This window comes from Mastomys coucha, unplaced genomic scaffold, assembly GCF_008632895.1.
Source record: "Mastomys coucha isolate ucsf_1 unplaced genomic scaffold, UCSF_Mcou_1 pScaffold20, whole genome shotgun sequence".
Taxonomy (NCBI): Eukaryota; Metazoa; Chordata; class Mammalia; order Rodentia; family Muridae; genus Mastomys; species Mastomys coucha.
Window position 1 is genome coordinate 92857380 of NW_022196903.1, and position 23771 is coordinate 92881150.

The window sequence follows — 23771 nt, forward strand, 5'->3', positions numbered from 1 at the left end:
GGGACGGGGCGGGGGGAGGCAAATGGGTTGCTGGTTCCCACTGTTGCCCTCCCAGAAGCAAAGCTCCCCACCACTCCCAAGTCAAGGCAGGGCCAGCCAAGTGGAAGCCATGCTGTATCTGAACTTGGCTGCGCTCTTCCCTTATATAGGCAACGAAGAGGGAATCCCTCTGTGTGCATACTTTCAGTTCACATTCCCAAACAGTATAGGCAAACACACAGATTTCAGCAGTGATTTACAGGGCTGCCTCTCCCTAGGCCAGTCGTCAGGTTAGGACCATGGACATCTGTTGCAGGATGAGTCTGAGCGAGGGCGGATCTTTGGGAACCCGGCCTCCTTTTCTACAGAAGGCACCAGCAGGCATACCTATGCACAGAGAATGTCCACAGGCAACCAGGCCAAACCCACAAAATGAACAGAGACTATAAGCTGTTTTAAATCTACATTGACTCTAGGGTTGGGACTTTCCCTTGGACTCTGGAGTACCTGCAAGAATGTAGCAATCTTTAAGACTGTGGAAAATATTATGATTGCAGAGACTAGTATTATATAGCATAATTCTTCTCTCTCTTACACACACATACACACACATACACACACACACACACACACACACACACACACACACTACACACACACACACACTACTTGGCAGTATTAGGGATTCTACTCTGAGCCTTATGTATGCTAGGCAAGTGCTCAACTATTTGCAGCCCTAAAAGGAATTTTTGATGGACACAGAGGTCCTACTAGACCTTTTGTCTCACAGCACGTGACAGGCCTTTAGGGAGGAGCCAAAGATGGCTGGCTGGCTGGCTGGCATTAAACTGTTCTTCACTGGTTACATAGATTCAAGATACATGTGCCTTTAGCTGAGCTGTTCAGGATTGGGATCGAACCCCCAAAACATCGTATGGATGATGACAGCTAGAGGAAGAATGTACATGAGGTCCTGGGTTCAATCCCCAATCCCAGACAGAATACGCAAGTAATAATAGATAAATAAATACATTTGTCTTTCCCACAACTGTAACAGCTATTCATTATAACTATGGGAGGATTCCTATTACAGTGAGCCACAACACACCATAGCAAGATAGTCTGATGTCACTGAAGCAGGCTTTTACAAAGCACTGAACAAGTAATCCTGAGAAACTGTATCCATCCATAGCAATAAATTCATTCTTATTACAGAGCCTGGCAAAGTATCGGAAGGAAATTTAAAAGACAGACAGGCAGAAGGAAGGAAGGAAAGAGTGAGCAAGTTCCTGAACCTAAGGGGTTAACTCAGTTGTCTTTAAAAAAAAAAAGGAGACATGTATAATTTCCTTTTATCCTAAAACAATGCATTTATTATTTTCTGTGTATCTGGTAAAGGGCATGGCTTTCAGAGTGGAAAACAAAACAGACGTTGGTCACATGTTTATTTGCCTCACCTCCTCCCTTCCCTTCTGATAAATAATCAAACACGCCATCCAGAAAAAACAAAATCAGCGAGCTGGGAAATTTGATGGTCATCAAGCAGGCCGAGATAGCAAGCCGAGCGGCCCACTGTTCCCACACTGCTGTTCGGCCCTCACACCTACTCTAACATCTGAGTAAATAGCCCCACTCACTCTTTCCATCTTCCCCACAATTACTCCTACTGTTAAACAAATTGTCCTTAAGGCGGTCACAAACAGCCCCCCCCAACACCCCTGCAAAGCAGAACAACTTCTGGACATTAAAAACAGCCATCTCAGTCACAGCAGTACACACAGAAACCAACCGAGGCTTGTTTATTTGTGTGGCTGTTTCTCCTATCGGATGGTCTGGACAAGTATGAAAATTCTATTTCTTTCTCTAGCCTAACAGATACCGTTGAAGACATTGAAGTTTATGGATATTTAGTCTGAGGACTAACCAAGTTCAGAATAACAGCAATTCTCTTTAAGATCAAAAGAGCCAATTTTCTACTTCCTGTCTATTCCCTCATCAGTACACAGCTTAAAAAAAAAAAAAATAGCACCTGGCTTGCCAATTATAGCGAAGCTGAAGAACAGGGGCAGAGGAGGTGGAGAGGGAGGGAAGAGAGGCCAGAGGGTAGACCAGGGCAGGAAAATGGAACCATTTTTAAAAAGCTCATACCATGTGTTTCAAAGTCATTTCTCCTGAAGAACCCAAGAGTAATATGGCTCTGCCAGCCCTGTTGCTGGAACTTGCTGCCACCCCAATTACCCACAGTGAAAACGGTCAGAAGAGGGTCCGATATCAAAGTTAAGAACCATTGCTGGAAGCAAGACAGGCTTTCTCTCTCCCTTCGCAGCCTTCTCAGATTAAACAATAGTAATATGAATGAGATAATGACCGTGCGTGTTTCGGCACTCTGACTTTTATTGGCATGAAATTGGTACAAATATTATCAAGACCGATTCGCCCATGATGACGGTGTCATGATGTCAACCCCCGAGGACAACTCTGCAGAGTGTCACAGGCACCGTCCCCACACTCTCTCAGAACTTGAGATAACATAACAGGAAGAAAAGAAGCAGGCGGTACATACAAGCACGCAGAGGGAAAGTTACAGTCCACATTCAGCCTGTGGAAGTGGCTGGCAGCACTGGCTGATTCTTTCTGATCAGAGCCAAGGCCACATGTGAAATCAAGAGAGAATTAACAAGGAGTTAGCAGGATTCCGTCCTCTCAGATCTCTATGGTGGGGGAAAAAAAAAAGGAAGAAGAAGAAGAAGAAGAAAAAAAAGCTTAGATGGAGAGAGGAGGGAGGGAAGGAAACAGTAAACAAGTTGAAGCATCTCATTTTCCCCTTTACAGCATGTCTGCCCAAGCAAAGATCCTAGCTTAAAAGTTTATTTAGCCCATTGAAAATGTTCTCCCCGCCTCCCACCCGGGGCACTTACAGAGAAAACGAAGAGTTTGAGGGAGTGAATCTGTCTGCCTTTGCAGTTCCGCCTTGCCGTGGATGAGCTCTGGCTGTTTCTGTGAAGCGGGGGTTTGCCGAGTGGTAAAAGAGATGTTTGAATAAACAGGAAGTGCTGAGCGCTGAAGCACACTCGAGGAGAGAACACACTGGAACACTGCCCTTTGTAGGCAACCTCGGGGAGGTTCGTCTCCACAGTAGCTGCCTGAGCTCTCACTCAATGACAAGGAAACCACAAGAATTCCTCAAGTAATTCTTCACTTTCAAAGCTGGAAGATCAGTTGGAGCTTGCAGGTAATTTTCAAAGTTGCACAAAGCACTTAAAGAAATCTATTAATGTTCAACATACCTAAATCACTCCAGGGTAGCAAGCAGGGACACAGCATACACCGTGTGCCCTGCACACCAAACCCTAGCCAAACACAGCTCCTACACGCAGGCAAGTACACACCAACAGGCCTTCAGGAAACCTGCTCTTGAGATATTTTTGTGGTGACATTTACATAGGCAGAATGAGAGAGAGAGAGAGAGAGAGAGAGAGAGAGAGAGAGAGAGAGAGAGAGAGAGAGAGAGAGAGAGAGAGAATATGAGAGAATGAGAATATATCTGGACCTTGCTGACCTTAGAGGATTTTGGTCACGTATATTTTTAAAGATCACATCACCATCCAGCATTCCAGAGATGTGCCCTCTATCTGGTTTGATTGCTTTTCCTCCCTATTCACCTCCTCTACTATCAGGGAAACTACCTGTGTACCACATAACACCCACTTGCCCACTTCCTTACCCTGTCCTAAACTGATTCTCAAGGTCCTGTCTTCAGTCACCAGTAGAACCTGACAGGTACCAAAAAAATGGTGAACCACAGGAGGTGTAGCAGGTCAGCTTGAAAACTGGGAGGAAGAGTCGAACAGCCATATTCGATTGGAAACAAGGAGATAGCGGAAGGCTTCCTCCCTCAAATGTACTGCTGCTGTGGCTGACTGAGCTCCCCTGCCACAGAAGCACCTGATTTGTTATTAAGTGTGGAACGCTGGCCTGCCTGTCAGGCAGGTGCTAATACTCGGCTAAAATAACTCATTGGGAGCTGTCAGTGAGGTGTTTACATAGGCCCCGATCTTTTCTTCATAGAAGGAAAAAAAAAATTTTTTTTTCTTTACTGGAATTCATCTTCTTTTGATCTCACATTCAAAGCAATGGCAGCTTGATAGACATTCAAGTCTGAAAGCAAATCCAGACACTGAAGATAAACCGCCAGAATATGACAGGCAGAAGCATCTAAAGCTTACAAAAATGAAGGGAACAGCATGTCGCCCGAGTATTACAATAGCAGAAATCAAGAGACATATTAGGTGGAACTGATCAGCCACAAAAACAGTTCAAAAGGCAGATCACAGAAACGGGATGAGGGGAAGGGGGTGGGGAGTGGGGGAATGGGATCAATCTGGGTTTTCTGCCTCACCTCCCTCCTGAGCCTCCAAGTCGGCCTCTTCCCTGCATGAGGGTGGAGCGTCCAAAGCAGAGTTTCTTCTCTAACTGGGCTGGTCCATTTGCTGAGGTTACAAAGGATTTGCTAACAATGTGCTTCAAGGGGCAGGGGAGCAAGGAAGGCACATGCCCAGGCTTCCCCAGGCTACACTGCGCTGCCATGCTGCTTCTGTTCCCAGAAGTAGCAAAGGAGAGCAAACAGCCTGGCTCAGGGGAGGTGGGCAGGCAGGAGGCTCCTGTATAAACCAGCCTGGGATGGGACTAATACTCTAAGATAGCCAGGCAAGGGACTGACTGCAAGAGCCCCACCTGCAGTCACGCACATGGTCAGATTCCTTCAGTTACAGAGATATATCCCTGTTTCAGCCCCTAGGAGCTGTGACGCCATCTCGGCCAGTCTCTTAAAGGGATTATTGCAGAAACTACTTCATGGGCATAAAAAATTTTAAAGAACTTTTTTCTTAGAGGCGTACAATTTTCTTAAAATGATATCTCTCGTTTTAATTAAAGCCAACGCATATAACAACAGAAAAAGACATCTCTGAACAGTTGTGCGCTTGAGTTGTTTATTCAGGAACACTGAAAGGGACATGGCAGAACCAGACTAACTAAAGGACATCAGAATTCTACACAATGTACCCTGGGGCTCTTTTGGAATTGTTCCTTCTGGGACTGGAAAAGTGAGATTTTCTTTTTCATAGGATTTTTAATTATTACTGCCTCCCTCCCCCGCTGTCCATAGTAAGCTCACAATAAAATATGGATTTAAAAAGGCACAAAACAATCTTCCAAGCTGTGGTGAGTTTACAGTTTGCCTTGTACCAACAGAATTCCTGGGTAACTGAGATAGAATGGTGAAGACAAACTATGAGGTAGACTGTGAGGCCCTCAGCAGTTAGAATAGCCACATGAGATCTGCCTTTCAAATATGTAGTCAGTTTCTTCATAAAAACATTTGCACGTGAAACTGTGCTACTATAAAGATTACGGTAGTCTTATCATCTCACCAAGCTGGATAGAGACCCTTGAGGAGGAAATGCTTCAGGCTTTTGCTAGGGAATCCTGTACAGTGAGGGTGATTCAAGCGCATGCTCAGGAGGTTCCTTTAGCTATAGCCAGGAGGGTGACACTGTTGGAAGTTCCAGAAAGTCCTTAGGAGCATTGGCCAGGGGCTAGCGCTGATAGACAGGCGTGTGTGTTTTCAGCAATGGCGCCCAACAGTCACACAGGGGGCAGTCTCAAAGTCCCTTTGCAACAGGGACAGGGCCAGAGTTTTAGATGGCATGTCTTGGGAGTGCAATCCTGGGGGCCACTGTCCAGGTTCAGTTCTTAAACTCTTTGGGTGTGTCCACACATGGTATATAGGGCTTGCCATGTGTTTGACTTTGGGGTAAATATTTTGCACATTTTTTAACATAAATATTTTCCTGTTTTGCTCACAGTCAAAACACGTTATACATTCACAGTGTTTGTAAATATTTTCATACTTTTACAACAAGAATCCCCCTTAAGTCAAAACATGTTTATATTTATTTTGTCAAAACAAATTCTTCCTTCAAAACAGAATGCCATGTTGTCGACATAGTTTCCAGGTTACACTAAAATGGTGTCGCTTACATTTCCAAGACAACAAGCAAGCAAACAAACAAACAGCACATTCCATTCCAGAGCCTAAGCTGTTTTTCTCAAGTCACCTCTGCCCCATTCCATGGAATGTCATATATTCAGGGCTGAACCTTTGCTTTAAATCGTACTAGATCAGACCAGCCAATCTCCTGTTATTCTCTGACATCAATAACAAAAGGACGAGGTAGTTGTTTTCAACATTTTCTCCCCGAACTTCTCAACTTCGATATTCCATGTGACTGTAATTTACCCACAAACAAGGGAGGTTTACCATAAAAGTAAAATGCAATTTCCCTTATAGGTTAGAAAATAATTTTTTCCTCCACAAAGAATGCAATTGCCTCCATTTTGATGCAAGAAGTAACATTCCATTTCTTTGGACATTAAAGGTCTTTAAAAAAAAAAAATCTGCCAAGTAAGAAGGCCTTCATTAGTATAATTAAATGACTGTTGGGCTTTTTTGATGTAAACAACTTTTGAGATGTCATTTAAAAACCTCATAATAACACCATTAAAGAGCTACCATTTTTAACGGAGAGACTGTCTGCTCAGGGCCATGGAATGGTAGCCAGGCTTTAGGCCCGGCCTTTCCCCCTTTCAGACTTCTACTGGACTTGAATGTCACCATAGACCTTGAATCTTTGAATGTGAAATGGCTTCACTAATTGCTTTAATTGCTTGAAGATGTGCAGGCAGGTGAAACCCGATCCCCGTGGCCATTGTGGGGACTAAGAACAACACTGGAATGTTTACATAGTGGTTTGATTTTAATAGACAGAAGGGCTGAGTTTAAGGCAGCAAGAACACCGCTAATAGGGTGACCTCTTAAAGCAGGCCTCCTCTAAAAAAATAATAAGGACACACAACCAAATACAACGTCATGTTCCAAAAGGCGGTAGGTATCCTAAACACCAAGGTTATTAACCCAATACATGACATTTCCACCTGAAACACTACTTAGGAAAACTAAAATAGAAATCGTACTTTACATGTCAGTTACCTTCTAAGTAGATAAGGATTCCATGGTATTTTTAAATAAGCACATTCATTTTAAAATTTTAATTGCGTATTTGTTCACTAGTGTAACATTCCACTGTCTTAGAAGGGAGGGCTTAAGTGTCCCTTCACCCCCACTTATGGCTTCCTGTCTTTTGCACATTCTTTGACTGTAGAGTCTTGGCCACACCCCTTTACACTGGTGCTCAGTTTGAACGTGCCTCTCCCTCCTGCCTCTCCTTTTGCCATGTGACCTGGGGGTCTGCTACTCATTAATAGGAACTAAGAAGTCCTTTGGTGCAGCCATTCAACAGTGGTGGCCACATTCCCTGGATGTCTTAATGGCTTGAAATGGACACCGAGGTTTGGTGACAGCTCTCCATGGCTGACTTCTAATGGAAGGCACAAATATAGTCAGTGCATGACAGGAAGTAAGCATATGTTATAGTCACTAAGCCACGAAGGTCAAGTAGGAACAGGTTTAGAAAGATGACTAAATAGTCTTATACATGCAACAGATATACACAGAGACACGTAAGTCACTGCATGTGTGTGTACACATACAGATACCTATGTCCAAGTGTACATACACACACATACAAATGGGATTGATGGGTATAAGAATATCTTTTATATAGTCAAGGATAGTTCACTGCTCCAGCAGGGAAAAGGTGCCAGAAAATAACACAAAGGTTTTAAGGTTAAGCTACGTAATTTGAGGCAATAGATATACACTGTGAATGAGTTCAGACAAGGGGGTTGCTCTTCCAGATAGCAGGGAGCATTGTGTAAGTTCTGCCTAGCGAAGTAATGTTGTGCATTAATTCATGACGATGAAATACAAATTGCGGAAGGGGAAAAAAAAGGAATAAAAAGTCCTTTCAAAGCCATAAACAGTTTAAAATGCTATAAGCTATGCAATAAATGCAGGAGTTTCTTTGCCTGGATCATTTGTCTCCCCTAAACACTGGTGACAAACTAATGAAACCAAAATACTTGCATAAAATAGCCTTTTGAACCATAGCCACCTCACACGTATTTATCAACATTTACACCCTTTCCTAAAGTGAAATCCCCTGGCAAGAAGTCAGTCCTTCCCCTGAAAAAGGAGGGAAGACAAGTATCCATTTAAACATTAAGTATAAACTAGTCCAAGCCAGCGAGAGGTACACAGAGGGGAAAGTAAACAGGCCTGCTGCCTACCCCCAAAATAGTTCCCCTTTGAAAGCTCTCAGCAGCGAGTGCCTGGTACCAAGGGCTGCCCTGTGAGCTGGAAGGGTCAGCAGAGCTATGCTAAGCTGACAGGTTCAGTTTACAGCGGCCAGGACTTTGTTTGGATATACTGGCCTTGCTCACCGCCAGCTTAACAACAGATGGCTAGAAAACTTTCATTATGTTGCACAGGACTGAACTGCAAACAATCCAGAAAACTCTGAAAAAGTTTAACTCCCTCTGAACCGATGTGCCAAAATAGAGTCTGCATAGGCCCATGGGGCTTGCAGAAGTAGGCTGAAGGCAGAATCTGCCAAGTGGAGTTCAGGAGAAGCCATCCCTTGCAGGCTGCAGAGCTAGGGAGAGCTACTGGAGGCTTATTTTAACTGTTCAAAGTCCAGGCCTTATAAGGAGTTGCCCCCATTGTGCCTTCTTGTATTTTATTTTCCCAAAATGTAGTGACAGACTTTCTTTCCCTTCAGAGAGAAAAGTCTTCCAGACAATTCCCGATTCCCAAGCTTTCTTCCTGACGCCCCTTGATTCAGGAAGCTGGCAGGACTGCTCAGTCTCACCCCAACACCTAGATTTAAATATGACTTACCCAAATCTGTGTATAATTTAAATATTCATTAAGCCGATTCAATCCCCACCGAATCCTAGTCTCTTCTAATGCTTGGAGACAGGTTATAAATATACCTTCAGAGGTTTAATTCAATTGGCAATCGGAGAGGTCTTATCACTGGAAATGTGTTATTTTCCTATTATTCAAGAAATGAACAAATGTGTTTTCCACAAATGTATTTTAGAAGCTACCCTTTGCTGTTATTGAAAGAAAATTGTGTTTATGACTCCTTTAGCATAGTGTAAACTCATAAACGTCAACAGAGAGTACAAGGAAAACTGTCAACTAAATATTGTTTCCTTCACGAGCTGTTCTTCCAAGTCAATTACGCCTTTCAACTTCTGGGGCATTGTATGATAAACTGGCAGTAAAAATCATTCACATTAATATACCATGGTGCCTTGCCTGCAAAAGGTAATTAAGGAAGTAAATGACTCATAAGAATAGACATATTAGCTGCAAAATGAAAGGCAACTGAGCTGCCACATAAAAATATGTACCATTAAGATACCGCATTTTCATATTCCTGTAATCAGCTCCAGTAGACTAATGCTTATTTAATCCAGTTCTGAGCTAAGTCCATCAACAACTGTTTTTCGCTGTTTTCTCCTTGACTGAACATTATGAGAGCAGGTTTGGAATAAATACTGCAATGAGATTTTTGCATACTCAATTGAAGAACAGGTTTTTACATTTTAAAATCTATTTTTCTTTCCCCGAGAAATACAACATTTAAAAAAAAAAAAAACCCAGATTACTGGTGGAAAAAAAATCACAGATAGCAAGTTAGCCGTGCCTCCTTAACAGGTAGGGTGTCTGGGGAAGAGATCTTTCTTTCTATATTTGCCTTTTCTAGGGTGTCAGGCCTCCAGTTCCCAGGCCCCTGTTTCCTTTATGAAGCGAAGCCCTCTTGTTAACAATGTCTTCCTTGAGCTTTATGGCTCCACAGGCAATTCATGCTTCAGCAAAGGTGGAAGGAGACAGCAAAGACTGATGGGAGAATTGCTAAGGGGGTTGAGGGTGGAGACCTCACCAAAGCCCAGTGTCTGGAGTCCTTCTAGAGCTAGCCACCTGACAGACAGATAACCTCTTCTCAGGGAGAATGGAAATAATATGTAACTCACTGCTCCCCTGTCCAATTTTCATGTCTGATTCTCCAATAGCCCATCCTAGTCCAGTCCCAGAAAAATCTTATCCATTCAATGATGTCTGAGATGCTTTTGTGGAGGTAAAGTTCCTCATCTTTCTTCTTCCTTGCAACCTTGATCTTCATCAGTCATGTGCGCTGGGGATCAGTCTAGAGGTGGGGGTTTCCTGGATACAGAAGAAATGCCTACTTGTGTGGGAATTGGAAGTTTCTGCTGTAACTGCTGCAACATAGGCCTTCTGATTTAGTTTATCTGTCTGTCTGTATACTTCTGGCTACTGCAGTCGTAAAAATCGGTCTACAAATTATTGCAGTAACTGTTTTCTGTGACGTTTCTAAACGATGCACCCATACTCAGTGGGCTCTAAATGCTGCTAGACAGTGTTCACAAATGTACTGAGAAGCCACAAAGAGATCTTAGCTTGCTCGCTTTCTGGAAGAAGACAGACTTTCAACAAAAGTGAAGTTCCAGATTCTATAGGAGTTGGGATGCCTGCTGGTATCTAGAAGATGTTTTGTTTTCAGAATTGATAAGCAGCCAGCTAGGTACTTGAGAACAGTTCAAGTCAGAGGCAGAGCCTCTTTGCTCTTCATTTATCTTTTCACGGCCTGGGGAACTCAGGGAGCTGCCCTGGTATAGGTGGACTTCACCTTGCAATGTATTGTTGCCTCTTGTTGGAGCTGATACTATGTGAAACAACAATTAATGAGCTCTAGTCCTTTCTCTAATTAAAGAACAAAGGTCCTTGTGCTCGCAGAACAGCAGGGAACAACACACTTGGGGAGACTTGAATGCTTCTAATTGCCTTCAAATGGAATTCTTGAGATTTCGGAACATAATAGGATCAGGATCAAGGGGCACACTGCCCCATCCTTTACAAATAAGCCTTCACAGAACACAGTTAGCTGTTAATAAACACACCCTTATCAAAAATGCAAAGTTAGGACCATAATGCCCGCAACCTTTGTATTCGTGAAAATTAATCCACACTCGCGAATACAATGATACATGAATTAGTTTTAAAAAATACATCAAAAAATAAAATAAAATAAAAGGACCTCATAGGAAAATGAGCACAAGGAGGCAGCTCTCCTCCAAGCCCAGTATTCATCAGACCTTCAGCAATTTGGTTTCAAACATGTAATTAAGAAAGATAACCCCCAGTTTTCATAGTCATTAGAAGCTTTGGGTAATAGAATACTCTCTCCAAAGTGTTACAAATACACCACACTTCTAAATAACCTGCCTGGAGAAAGTACACTCTCGACCAAGGGCAAAGCTGCTATGCTGAGAGAAACAGTAAATGACAGGCTGGCGGCTGGCGTTCAAGCCCATTAGCTGCTATCGGATAGCAGCACATTCGCTAGCACGCGACCTGTGAAAAATCTGAGATCTCTTTAAATCTTTGAATTGGATTACTGCATTAATTCTTAAGAACTGCAATCCCTCAACCAAGTCAAATTGCCCTCATTAACAGTGGAAAAACTGCCTCTGCAATAAGTATTTCTTAAAAAAGATATTTATTATCTATAATCACTTTCATATACTTTACCTCGGAATCTAACCAAATAATGCCAGCATCTCTGAGACCGGCATCCCAACTTTGAATATTAATTTGGGTTCGAATAAAAATAAGAATGAAAGCATTTGCTCATGGCTTTAATTTACTTCCCATTTACCAGACACTAGCTTTCAAGCTGAGCAGTAGCCAGCTCCAGTTCGGAGGAGAAACTGGGGCACATGGAGAACTCTGGAGTAGACCATGTAGGCACCCTCAGAGGACTGTGGTAACAGCAGTCTCAACATGTCCTGGGTTATGGATGGTGCATAGACAGGATTCAATCCCAGACTGCACTCTCGCTGTATGCTACTTTAACAACTGGCACTACAGATTTCTCTAAATCACACTTGGAGAATTAAAAGGCAGGCAGAAGGAAGGCAACAGTGGCAAGGTAGTGACCTGTGTGGAAATGACACCCGTAACATGTTCACCCCAAAAGTTCCCTCCATTCTCCCCGTGTCAGGTTTGCTAAGAATGTCCAACCTGTTGTGAGAATGAATGTACTGACCGCGTCCTTTTTAAAGCAGTGGTTTCTGACCTGTGGGTTGTGACCAGCCAAACAACCCTTTCCAGAGGGGACACATCAGATAATCCTACATATCAGATATGTACAGTAGCAAAATTGCAGTTATGAAGTAGCATGGAAAGTAATTTAACAGCTGGAGGCCATCACCACATGAGGAACTGTATTAAGGGGGTCTCAGCATTAGGAAGGTTGAGAACTATTGATCCAGAGTGTTAGGATTAAAAACAAATGGGGAAGGTGAGCTCAATGCTCAGTTCCATCATGCTTCCCTAGAGTGGCCTCAGCCAGCTCTCAGCCTGACCACACTGTAACAAATTCTAATCCTTTATAAGCAATGGCAATCCCTGAGGACTGGTCTCCAGCATCATGGTACTACACTGCTAGCTCAAATCCCCTCCATCACTGGCCAGGGCAGGAGGGTCTACAAACCAGTGATGTTGACCAAGTGTGTTGGGGCCTGGCAGAAGCGAGCTGGTCTGGAATTATTGAACCTGACTATTTTTAGAGCATGTGTGACAGAACGGGAAAAGGAAGAGAGGTAGAGGTTGCTTTCCAAGCTGGCTAAAAACCAATGCTTCTGAACAGCTACAATAAAATGCTAACTGGAGTTCCTAGTAAAAACCCAAAGGCCTTACAGGTTCCAAAGTGCCTTCTGAATCATAAAGAAACTCAGATAAGCTTTGCTCCACATCATGTCATTGTGAAATGTGCTTATCTACAAAAGATGTGAACATAGGCAGTCCCTATTTAACTTATAAGGAGGGAAAAATCAATTAAACGGAGCATCCAAACGCAGCAGAGGGAAGGTCCTAGGAGCTAGAGCAGAGTGTTTCTAGCAATCTTATCATCTACTGCAGACTTTTAAAACTATCTGCTGTTAAAATGAGTATCTGCATTCCATTCCAGATGTGCAGAGCCATGCTTAAGAGAGTTCAGTTTAATAGTCATGTTAAGAGTATCTTTTAGCCTCAAGAAAGCACCAAGAATTTGTGTTCACTATCCTTCTATCCTGCATGGTGGGAATCATCTATCCATTTTTCAGAGGAAATCAGGGTCTGGCTGGGATCATGCGTTGGAATGCTTAGTTCCCAGAGGGTGGCACTGTGTTCAGCTTCAGCTAAGGGTACTTAGATGGTAGACTCCAGAGCTCTCCACAGCTTCTCTGTGGGTCTTTGTTATGGCTACCTGAAGAATGAAAAATACGAATGGAAGGAAACAAGGTGTCTGAGGTAGGACCCTGAAAATGCTGAATACAAAGTACCTGCAATCCTAGCACTTGAGGGGCCCACGTGGAAGGACTAGCTCAAGGCTAACTTGGTGAGTTGAAGGATAGCCTGGGCTAGAGAACAATACCCTTTCTTGAAGAAGAAGAAAAAAAGTGGAATCAGTACTATGGAACATGGGCCAAGCCAAGATACTGAGGCTCACCATGGGCTTCCTCCTTGGGGGCACCCCAAGTTCTGCAGCACACTGCAGACACGGTTCCTCTCAGCCTCCTCCATCTGCAGTCTCTCCCATCTCTGAGTGCTTTATGATTGTCAACCAGGTTCTTGTCAAACAGTAACTGCTTTAGCAATGACCTCATGAGTACCTTAGTTTCAGATTCTAGCAGCACATGGTAACGTTAGCCATTCTCCATTGCCAGAGTCATCTCCGAATTCACAGGTCATTAATCACTGAAGGCTTCATATCTACTGCATGCTGAGCATGGGCCTTTGGAATGAGGAGGGCAGATCTGAACCTTCCTTTCTTGACACCCAACACAGTCCAGCTGGAGTGAGAGTTAAGATGTAGGCAGAGACCTGCTACTAAGAAAGATAAGAGAACCACAACCCAAGAACAACTTGAACCACTGCCTGGACTTTACTCTAATGGCAGTAAGTCATCTGGGAATTCATCTATAAGCAGGTGATAGTTAAGACAGAGCAGAGAAGGAACCAGACAAGAAAAGAAGTAGAGGGAAGGTCCTGGGAGCTGGAACAGAGATAACAAAGAAAAGAGAAGCTTACTGAACAGTGATACACCACTCTCCAGTCAACTAATACAATGTCTTGTTCTCTTAGAACACACTGACATACACGGGTCACAAATATGCATATTATTAAACGGCCTAGTAAGTGCAAAACACATCTTGATGGCAGAAACCGAAACACTTCCTAAAATTATCAAATCATTTACATAATTACTATGGAAACATAAATAGCTCAGGCTAGCTCTTGTTTCTGTCTTTACCTCTGTTCAGGTCACCACAGAACAGGGTAGGCAGAATTCTAAGATTAGCCTAGGTGCACATCCATACCTCCAGGACAGGTTGCCACCTCTTCCCAGAAGTCAGTCAGTCACAATAGAGGTGTTGATGCTGAGGGAATCAGCAGCTGTAACCAAGGTCATAGATCAGCAGGCCTTAAGATAGGAGCTTATCTGAAGGGGCCGGTCAGCATCACGTGAACCCTTTAAACTGGCATTCGGAGATGGGAGACAGAGGATGTGAGAGATCGGAAGTGCAAGAAAGATAGGCCGCACTGTCCCTGGCTTTGTGATGAGGTGGTCATGGGGCTAGGAGATGATAGGAGACTCTAAAGATGGGTGCAGCCTTGGATCAAGTTAACGGACAGCAAGGGAATCAGAACCTTAGTCCTTCAATCATGAAGTCCATACCTCTGTACCAAGCAATCTTCAGCAAGAACCCAAGCCAGCTAAGACCTTCACCTATGTCTGCCGATCTCCTAAGCACATAGCCTTCTTGACCTACACAAGCACAACCTACCAAGTACATGTTCAAGTTGCCCGTATTGGTGGCAATATATAATGTAGCAACAAAGGGCACACATTAAAGTACCAGAGGAATGCTGCGGACCTGGCCAACCGCCCTCCCCTTCCCCCTTATTTACTCCCCTCATCTGTAAGGATGGAGCAACAGGAAACGTTTCTGGTGAGCAGGATCTTAGGAGAAGATTTAGGTGAAGATATTCTGGTAGTTGCAACTTAGAATCCAGGTAGGTTACTTTGTTTTTTGTGGGTTTGTGGTAGCCTCTCATGTAGCCTGGGCTGGCCTCAAATCTGACCTTGCTCCTCCTGCCTCCACTTCTAAAGTGCTGGGATTACAAGCATGTGCCATCAAACTTTAGTTGGCATAGTGCCAAGGATGAGCCCAGCGTTTCATGCATGCTGGGCAAGTACCCTCCCAACGGAGCTTTGTCCCAGCCCCCGCATGGGATTTTATTTTGGACTGTTTCCTTCAGGAGCCACTAGATAATGAGCATCCTCTTCCAATTATTCTAATTACCTATGCTAATAATGATCAAGGCACAAATTCAAAATCATCTCTGGCTACAGAAGAGAAAGGACACTATAAACCCTTCTTGATGTGTTCCACAGCCCACGCACGGGGTAGGACGAGATACTTCCCTGGGAAAGGAGAAGGTAGGTAGGAGATGGCGACCATGCCCACCTTCCATGCAGGCAGGCACAGGTGTGCTCTACTCAGCCCTGTTTCCTCACATGTGAAGTACGGAGAGGAAACGATGCTCTAACAACACCTGTTACAGCTGTGGTGCGGAGTTAGTGGTTTCAAACATATACAGTGCTTCTTTAAAAAAAAAAAAAAGCCTCAGGCCCTGGAGAAAACATGTAAATGTTCCTGTTCTTTTTTTTATTATGGCCCAGCCTAACCCAACCCAACCCAAAAAGTTGTCTTTAAAGAAATTTGGGAGGTGGTATTCAGTAAATATGTAAAAATGAATTTCTAATAAGGATTCTAATACTAATTCCTTTTAGGGGCATACTATAACAACAACAACAACAATAACAAAAAACTGATGAAAAAAAGTGAGACACAACTCCAGTCAGATGTGGCCTTGTAATTTCACTTTATTTCAAAGTAGGAGAGGTATAGGTACGCTCCTGAATCTGATGTCTGTCTTCCCCTCAGTTCAGTAACTTGTAGTTCACAACCATCTAAAAATATTAAGTAGGAATTTGTCAAAGATAACTCACAAATTATGAGATTTTTTTTTCTTTTTGAAACAAGGTCTCTACAAAGCCCTTGTAGTCCTGGAACTCATTATGTAGCCTGGCTGGCACTGAACTCCTAGAGATCTGTTTGCCTCTGCCTCCCCAGTGCTAGGACTAAAGGAGTGCTCTACCACAACTGGGCAATTCACATACCTTGAAATGCATGTTAACTGCAGCAGTATGAAGAAATCTCATGGCATCTTCCTCCATCAAACCTGAGAAAGGATACCCTTCTGTCCAGTGTACCCATACTGTATACACGACCTGCCCATTAGTCTCCATCAGAAGCCATTTCATTTACTATGACATCATACTGTCTGTGCTTGCCAGACCCTTACATCACTTACTAACAACCCACACACACAAGAGCAGTGATCCTGACAACTCTACATAAGGAAAGGTAAAAGGGCCATGTGAACCCTTGACAAAGACAGATGGGACTTTTGCATGACTTTTATGCCAGCGTACTCTTAGAAATATTCTATTTTACTACCAGTAGCATTGATCTTTCATTTCATTAATTAACAGATCAACTATCATAGACACAAAGTATGCAAAGTATGCAAGGATAAGAATTATGTCTACTATCAACTGAGAGTCTTGGGATATAACCCCAAGGAGAGGAGCAACTACTCCATTCAAATCTTTTGCTTGTGTTTGTTTGTTTGTTTTGGAGACAGGTTTGCTCTATATGTAGCCTAGGCTATTCTCCATATTGAAAGCAGACTGGTGGTGAACTCACAGAGATCCTCTTCCTTCTTCCTCCAGAGGTACATTCAACACTTAAAACCTTTTCTGTTTCTTAACAAGCAGTTTGAGCAAAACAGAAAAGACAACCTCCCTGACTGCCTTAGTTAGGGTTTTACTGCTGTAAACAGATACCATGACAAGGCAACTCTTATAAGAACATTTAAGTGAGGCTGGCTTACAGGTTCAGAGGTTCAGTCTATTATCATCAAGGTGGGGAATGTGGCAGGAGGAGAGTTCTACATCTTCATCTGGAGGCTGCTAACAAAACACTGACTTCCAGGCAGATGAGGGTCTTAAAGCCACAGTGACATACCTACTCCAACAAGGCCACACCTCCTGATAGTACCACTACCTGGCACAAGCATATACAAACCATCATCACACTGATAAAGAAAATGTAAGCTATTTTAGCAAGTGGGGCAGAGACAACCACATCCAAAATTAGATGTTAAAAGTAATCGAAGACCGAGGCTGGCTCCCCTAATGTGTACTTCCTGACTCTGGAGCCTCACTACCAGGTGGGACAATTAACAGTAGAATAAGGTTTCCCCATCCTCACTACCGAGCATGTACAAAAGAGCAGATGCCACTAGTGAGGGATGATGTGGGGCACCAGGGTGGGGCATGAACTGTCCAGAACAGCAAGCCAGTCAGCAGTGGTCCTCTGGGGTCTTCACAGCTACTACTGCTCTCTCATGTCCCCTCCTTGGGTCCCTCCTTGACTTCCCTCAATGGTAGCTTGTAACCTGAAGCCAAACGAACCCTTTCCTTCCCTAACTTGCTTTTTTGGGTCATGTTTATCACAGTGACGGACACACAAATCAGGACACAGACCATGTGCAGAAGTTCAGACCTCTAAGGTGACTTGGCAGGAGAGAGCACACTCTGTAAGAGCTGTCACACAGACACATGTGTGGTCACCTATACTATCAGGGGGAATGATAAGGCCATTCCTTCTTCCACATTCCTGGTACCATCCCACCATGGCTGCATTCTCCCTCACCCCCTCGCCCCTGTCAACCATCAACCAAGCCTCTATTACTATGGTTTCGAAGGATATCATATGCATGAGTTCACCCAGTGAGTCTGCCACCTGAGGACACTATAGAGGAGGTGGCAGAAACCCTGGGGGATGGGATCTAGTTGGAAGAAGTAGGGGTGAGGCCTGGGAAGGCAGACATTATCCCTGTTCCCTTCTTCCATTTCCTCCCTCTCAGCCTCCCAGGGGCTCTGAGGTGAGCCACTCTTCCAGGCCACATGTTTTCTGCTGTGAGGTTCTGCCTCACCACAGGCCCAGGGACACACGGATCTTCCCTCTTTAATCTGTTTTCCTCAGGTATTTTGTTACAGCAATGAAAAGGTGACATGCAAAGCAGCTATTACTCACCAGAGTACTCTAAGACTGTTCTGACTGGTGGGGTCTGAATGGCCCTTCTGCTATTCCTGTTGGCATTAACCTTTTGTAGAGAGGGGCCTCGGTTGGCCTGCGCCTGCTAATCTGCTGAAGTATATTTGTGATGTTTTCAGCTTGGGACAACTATACACAAAACCTTTAAAATGTTTCACACACTATTTTGTGTATATTTATATATACACAGATATAAACACACTTAAAACTCCAGAGCCTGAATGCTTGGCAATGTGACAGCATTATTCTTCCTCCTTCTCCTCCTCCTCTTTTCCTTCTTCCTCCTCTTCTTCCTCTTCTTTCTCCTCCTCCTCCTCTTCTCCTTCCTTCTCTTCCCCTTCCTCTTTCCTTTTTTAAAGAAACTTTTCCAAAATAGCCGTGCCTTCTTACATTTCTACCAGCAAGACACACGACTATTCTGTCTCCCATCACTGCAGCTCTCACACCGAAGCCGTTACTCCGGCTATTTCGATAAGGACATAAGGATCATTTTTTTCTTTTTTCGAGACAGGGTTTCTCTGTGTAGCCCTGGCTGTCCTGGAACTCACTCTGTAGACCAGGCTGGCCTCAAACTCAGAAATCCACCTGCCTCTGCCTCCCAAGTGCTGGGATTAAAGGCACGTGCCACCACTGCCCAGCGCACATAAGGATCAATTTCACCATGACATCATTCACGCCTTCCTCTATCACGACTTTACCATAAAGTAAGAGAAATAACTTTGTTTTTTGATGTTGGTCTCATCATCTTGCTTCCAATTCAGGAGAGCTGGTATCAAAGGCTTCCATCACTATGCCTGCTTTTGTGTTATTCTGGGGACTGGATCCAAGCAGGGCTCCCTGCCGTCTGCATGCCAGGCAGGCATTCTACCAACTGAGCTACATTTCTAGCCCCAAAAATAGCTTTTATTTTTCAAGACAGGGTCTTACTATGTACTTTTGGCTAGCCTGAATCTCATTCTGTAGACCAGGTGGGCCTCAAGCTCCGAGATTCCCCTGCCTCTGCTTCTGTCTCTTACAGTGTGTGTGGCTACCTATGACCACACACCTTCAGTATAGCACTTTGGTAAATGGCTGGTCATGTTCTCTGCCATCTATGAATCGTCTATTAGTTAGCTCTTTCTTCAGTGTATCTAAGCGTATGTGCACTGTACCTAGTGTATGTGCATGTCCTTTTCAAGATGGGATTTAACAATTTCTCCCAGTTGATAACTCACCTTTAATGGAGGACTATATTTTCATATGTAGTCTCCACATATATACTTACTTTATATAAAATTCTTTTATATAAAGCCAGTAAGGAAAGACTGAATGGATGCTTGAAGCAATTGCTAGGAAATAAGCAGTACAAGGCACTCTGTGGATGGGCCTGCTGTCTCCAGCACACAGGAGGACAGAGGAAGGCCTCAGTAGCTGGGAAAGCCGTCCCATCAGGGTGATGCTTTTAAAGCTGTGACTAATGATGCCACGCAAAGGTGATGTCTTCTTGTTCTCTGTTTTTAGTGCCACTGAGCCATCCCAGGTAATAAATCAAAGAAGCCACTGTGGCTATTTGTATGGTGAGATAAGGGAAATTAATTTCAATGCCCAAACATGGACCTCCTCATATTAAAAATGACTTAGCAATAGTAGCCATTTTCTCCAGGATGTACTGGATAGCACACAGGCACGGAGCCAGTTCAACCTGGGTATGTTCTAGAGAAACAAGGTTGCCTCTTGAGACTGGGGTGTCATCGGGAGGAAGAGCTTGTAGGATAAAGAGCAAGGTTAATTAGTTAATATAATCGCCGTTTGAGTAAATTGAATGTAAGAAATACATCCTGAACCTGCACAAAAGGGAGGATTAGAGCAACAACATCTCCCCCAGTCACTCTTCCAACTCAGAAGGTCTCCTAGGCTCTACAGGGGACTCTCATTTCCTTGAAATTCAGACACTTGAGTTTAAAATGTGTCAAATTGTGAGTAACGGCCTATCTAATGAGGGAATGGTTTTGCAGTGAGACGAGTGGAGTGCCTATGTTGTGTGTGGTACATGACGGTTACAGGGTGGAGCATGAGCAGAGTGGAGTGCCTATGCTGTGCGTGGTACATGACGGTTGCAGGGTGGAACCGATATTTTGGCTGTAATGCTAAGGGGAAGCAAAGCAGAGAAAAGCCTGGGGATGCCTCTTTGTCTCAATTCCCAGGGGCTTTAAGATGTCCTCTCCTCTCAACACTACTTGGGTACATAGAGAACCATCCGTCGACACCAGTGAGCCTGGCTCTCCCTGCTGGCAACAAGCAAGCCAGGTGGTGACATGTCCAGCCTTTTAGGTTCCAGTTTCAAAATGCATGTATTCTAAATGCCAGCATGGTTGGGCACCTGGGCCGTGATAAGTAGATCTTAACTGCTGCAGATGTTTCTATGTAACTCTAAATCTACTGACCACAGTCCTAAGCAGGTACCTCCCCCCCAACCCCCTTGTGTGTGTGTGTGTGTGTGTGTGTGTGTGTGTGTGTGTGTGTAAAACCCTCTCTTTGATTTTCTTCAAGCTCTTCAAAAATCTCTTCTCTGGCTAAGTGTGGTAGAATAAGCTTGTAATGTGGGAGAGCTGAGGTTACAAGACCAAGAGGGCTAGGCCAGCCTGGGCTACCTAAGGAGCCCATGTCCCCTGTAATTGCCAAGAGCTAACTGATCACGTCACAAGAGTTCCAAGACCCTGGTTATAAAAACAATGGCTGAAGATGAAGTTCAGAGTTGAGCAAGTGCCTAGACATGGGCAAGACTCTCCACTGATGGCCAACTCCATAAAATAAACCAAAGAGCTCATCCCCACGGTGAAAGGCCACAGCTATCAACAGAAGGAACTTGCCTTTCTCACTCTGCCTTCACCTCAGGATACACCCATTAAGCTCTGCTGCTGTGGGTGTTTATAACGCTCTCCCCATGCTACTAGGAATGACCTTCTTTGCATGTGGACACACGGAACACCTGGGCTGCTGGGAGAAATCCTTCTGGTGGGGGCTAAGAGATGTTCCACCTCTATATTCTTCTTGCAAAAAAAGCTTCTTAGTTACGAGTGGAGCTTTGTGTCCACTTCCCCTACTCCATTTTGTCTGGTTTGAACCTGTGACGGTCTCCTACGTATGATGTCAGTCTCTGTGAGTTCACACATGCACCAATCCTGGTGTGTCTGGATGACACTGTCTCCCTGGAGTCAGCCACTACCTCTGACTCCACCTCACCTTCTGCACAGACCCCTGACCCTTAAATGGAGGGACTGGATGTGGACCTCCCTCTCTGCCCAGTCCTCCACACCTGGACACTGCTGCTCTACTGTTCCCAGGCAATCCTTCTGTTTAGGAGCACGCATGGCTGTTTCATCTTCTGCCACAGACACTAGATTTCCTAGAACAAGGATTATGTTTGGGTTTTATTCATTTCTGTCTATGAATATTGTCTGAACAAACCAATTATAATTATATGGGGCACACAAATGAAACAAAGTGCATCCAGGAACTGCAATCCACTTTTATTCAGACACACAATGAGGGTCTAAGATTCTAGCTTTACTTGCAGCGACTTAAAGAAGATTCTTTTGGTCATTTCACTAAAATTTGCTTAATGTTTTAGACAGAGCCCTAGTCCTTGCTACCATCACCCAGGCTAGCCTCCAATTCATTACCCCACTTCTGAAACCTCTTCAATACTGGGATTATTACAGGTGTGTGCCACCATGCTTGACTTTTTTTGTTTGTTTTGTTTAGTTTTTTAATTTTTTTAAAGAGATCATGTCAGAAGTGAGAATGTATTTCCAAATATAATTACAAAAATCTCATCAGCTATGTGGAAATAGCTATACAATAAAATCACATTAAAACTGAATGACTAAAAATCCTGTAACAGGGAAATATTTGCATTCCAGACCTTAGAAGTCAGTTTTTTTTTAATGGTATATAGAAATCACTATAAATAAATAAGAATGTAAGATTCAATAGAAACTTATGTAGCAAATATGGAAGAAAACATAGCAGTCTCAAAATTTTTTAAATAGTCAACCTTATTTTTAGGGAGAAATTACATTCTTCTTATTTGTTCTTTCTCCTTACCCTACTTCTTCTAAAAGGCATGATAACAGCCCCTAAATGCCAGCAGTCCTGTAGCACACTAAGAAAAAAAAAACAGTATGGTATCTCTCCTTCTAAAAACACTTAGAAGTGATTTTTGTGTACATGTATGTAATATGGAAAATGCACATGTGCTTGAACACTTGCATGTGTGTGTGTGTGCAGATCCCACACTGGCACTGGGCAGTTTCCTCCATTCTTCTCCACCACAGGCTTGTCTAGCTAGAAGGTTTGCCTCCTGAGTGCTGGGATTATAGGCCACCTCAGAGCTCTCACAGGGTCCGGGTATCTAAACCCCAGTTCTCATGCATGCTGTAAGAGCAGTCTCTACTGAGCCAGGATCTGGTTTTCCTCTTGACGCAAACTAATTACTTCAGCAATTACATCATAAATGCTAGCCTCAGTTTCTCTCTGTAAAGTAGGAGCAGTTACATTGCAGACTGTAATTTATGAACATTCTGTGAGACTACATCAAAGAACCACAAACAAGGAAACAATTATTTTGGTTAAAAAAGCTAAGTCCTGCATTTCATGTTATCAGAAGGAGGCATCAATGGAAGCCCATACACACAGCTATGGATGGTTTCTTACTAATGTGGTGTATCTTCATCTAACACAGTGCATGGCAAAACGAGTCAGAGTTAGCCTAAAAATATGCATTCATGAACCACAAGTCTATTTTTATCCAAACATGCAGGCGGGTTCTGGAATGATGGCTCAGCAGTTAATAGCACCAGCCACTCTTCCAGAGAACCTGGGTTCAATTCCCAATCATGGGAGCCACATGGTAGTTCACCACTGTTTCTGACTCTAGTTCCAGAGTATCCAACACTCTCTTCTGGCCTCCAAGGGCACTGTACTGCTGTGGTATATGAACACACAAGGAGGCAAAACACTCACACACAAAAAATAAAAATAAAATAGAATCTTAAGAACAAAACAAACATTGGGAGGCAGAGGCAGGCAGATTTCTGAGTTCGAGGCCAGCCTGGTCTACAGAGTGAGTTCCAGGACAGCTAGAGCTATACAGAGAAACCCTGTCTTGAAAAATCAAAAACAAAACAAAAAACAAACAAACAAACAAAACAAAACAAAACAAACCAACAACCCCATGGAGTCAAGTCAGGTAGGTTTTTCCTTTTCTTTTTTTAAACCTCCTCCTGGTTTTGAATTGGTGAAGTGGAGAGAATAAAAGAATTGAAAATCAATCACCCAAACAATCACCAATGAGGCTTTATTAAAATACAAGCATCCAACATGCAAATTATTTACTCCTACGTGATCCAGGCATCGTACTCACTTTGATACAAATCTTTCCTCTCCTCCTCCTTCTCTCTCTCCTTTTCATTCCTTTTTTAAGATATTGCCAAGGCTGGTCTTGAGCTCTTGGTCTCAAACAA

General features: G+C 43.6%; 1 protein-coding gene across 14 annotated transcripts in view; it reads right to left on the reverse strand.

Annotated features, from left to right (window-relative positions):
* Foxp1 (forkhead box P1) overlaps positions 1-23771 on the reverse strand; it is a 600509-nt gene that overhangs the window by 165135 nt on the left and 411603 nt on the right. Inside the window, exon 1 of one of the 14 annotated variants that reach the window (XM_031382738.1) lies at positions 16263-16334. The exons of 12 other annotated variants lie outside the window; for them this stretch is intronic. In XM_031382738.1, coding sequence (XP_031238598.1) covers positions 16263-16319 — 57 coding nt within the window. In that variant the 5' untranslated portion in view covers positions 16320-16334. Of the gene's footprint in view, positions 1-2897; positions 3272-16262; positions 16335-23771 lie in introns of those variants that run through there. One more of the 14 variants, XM_031382740.1, reaches the window with a different exon arrangement.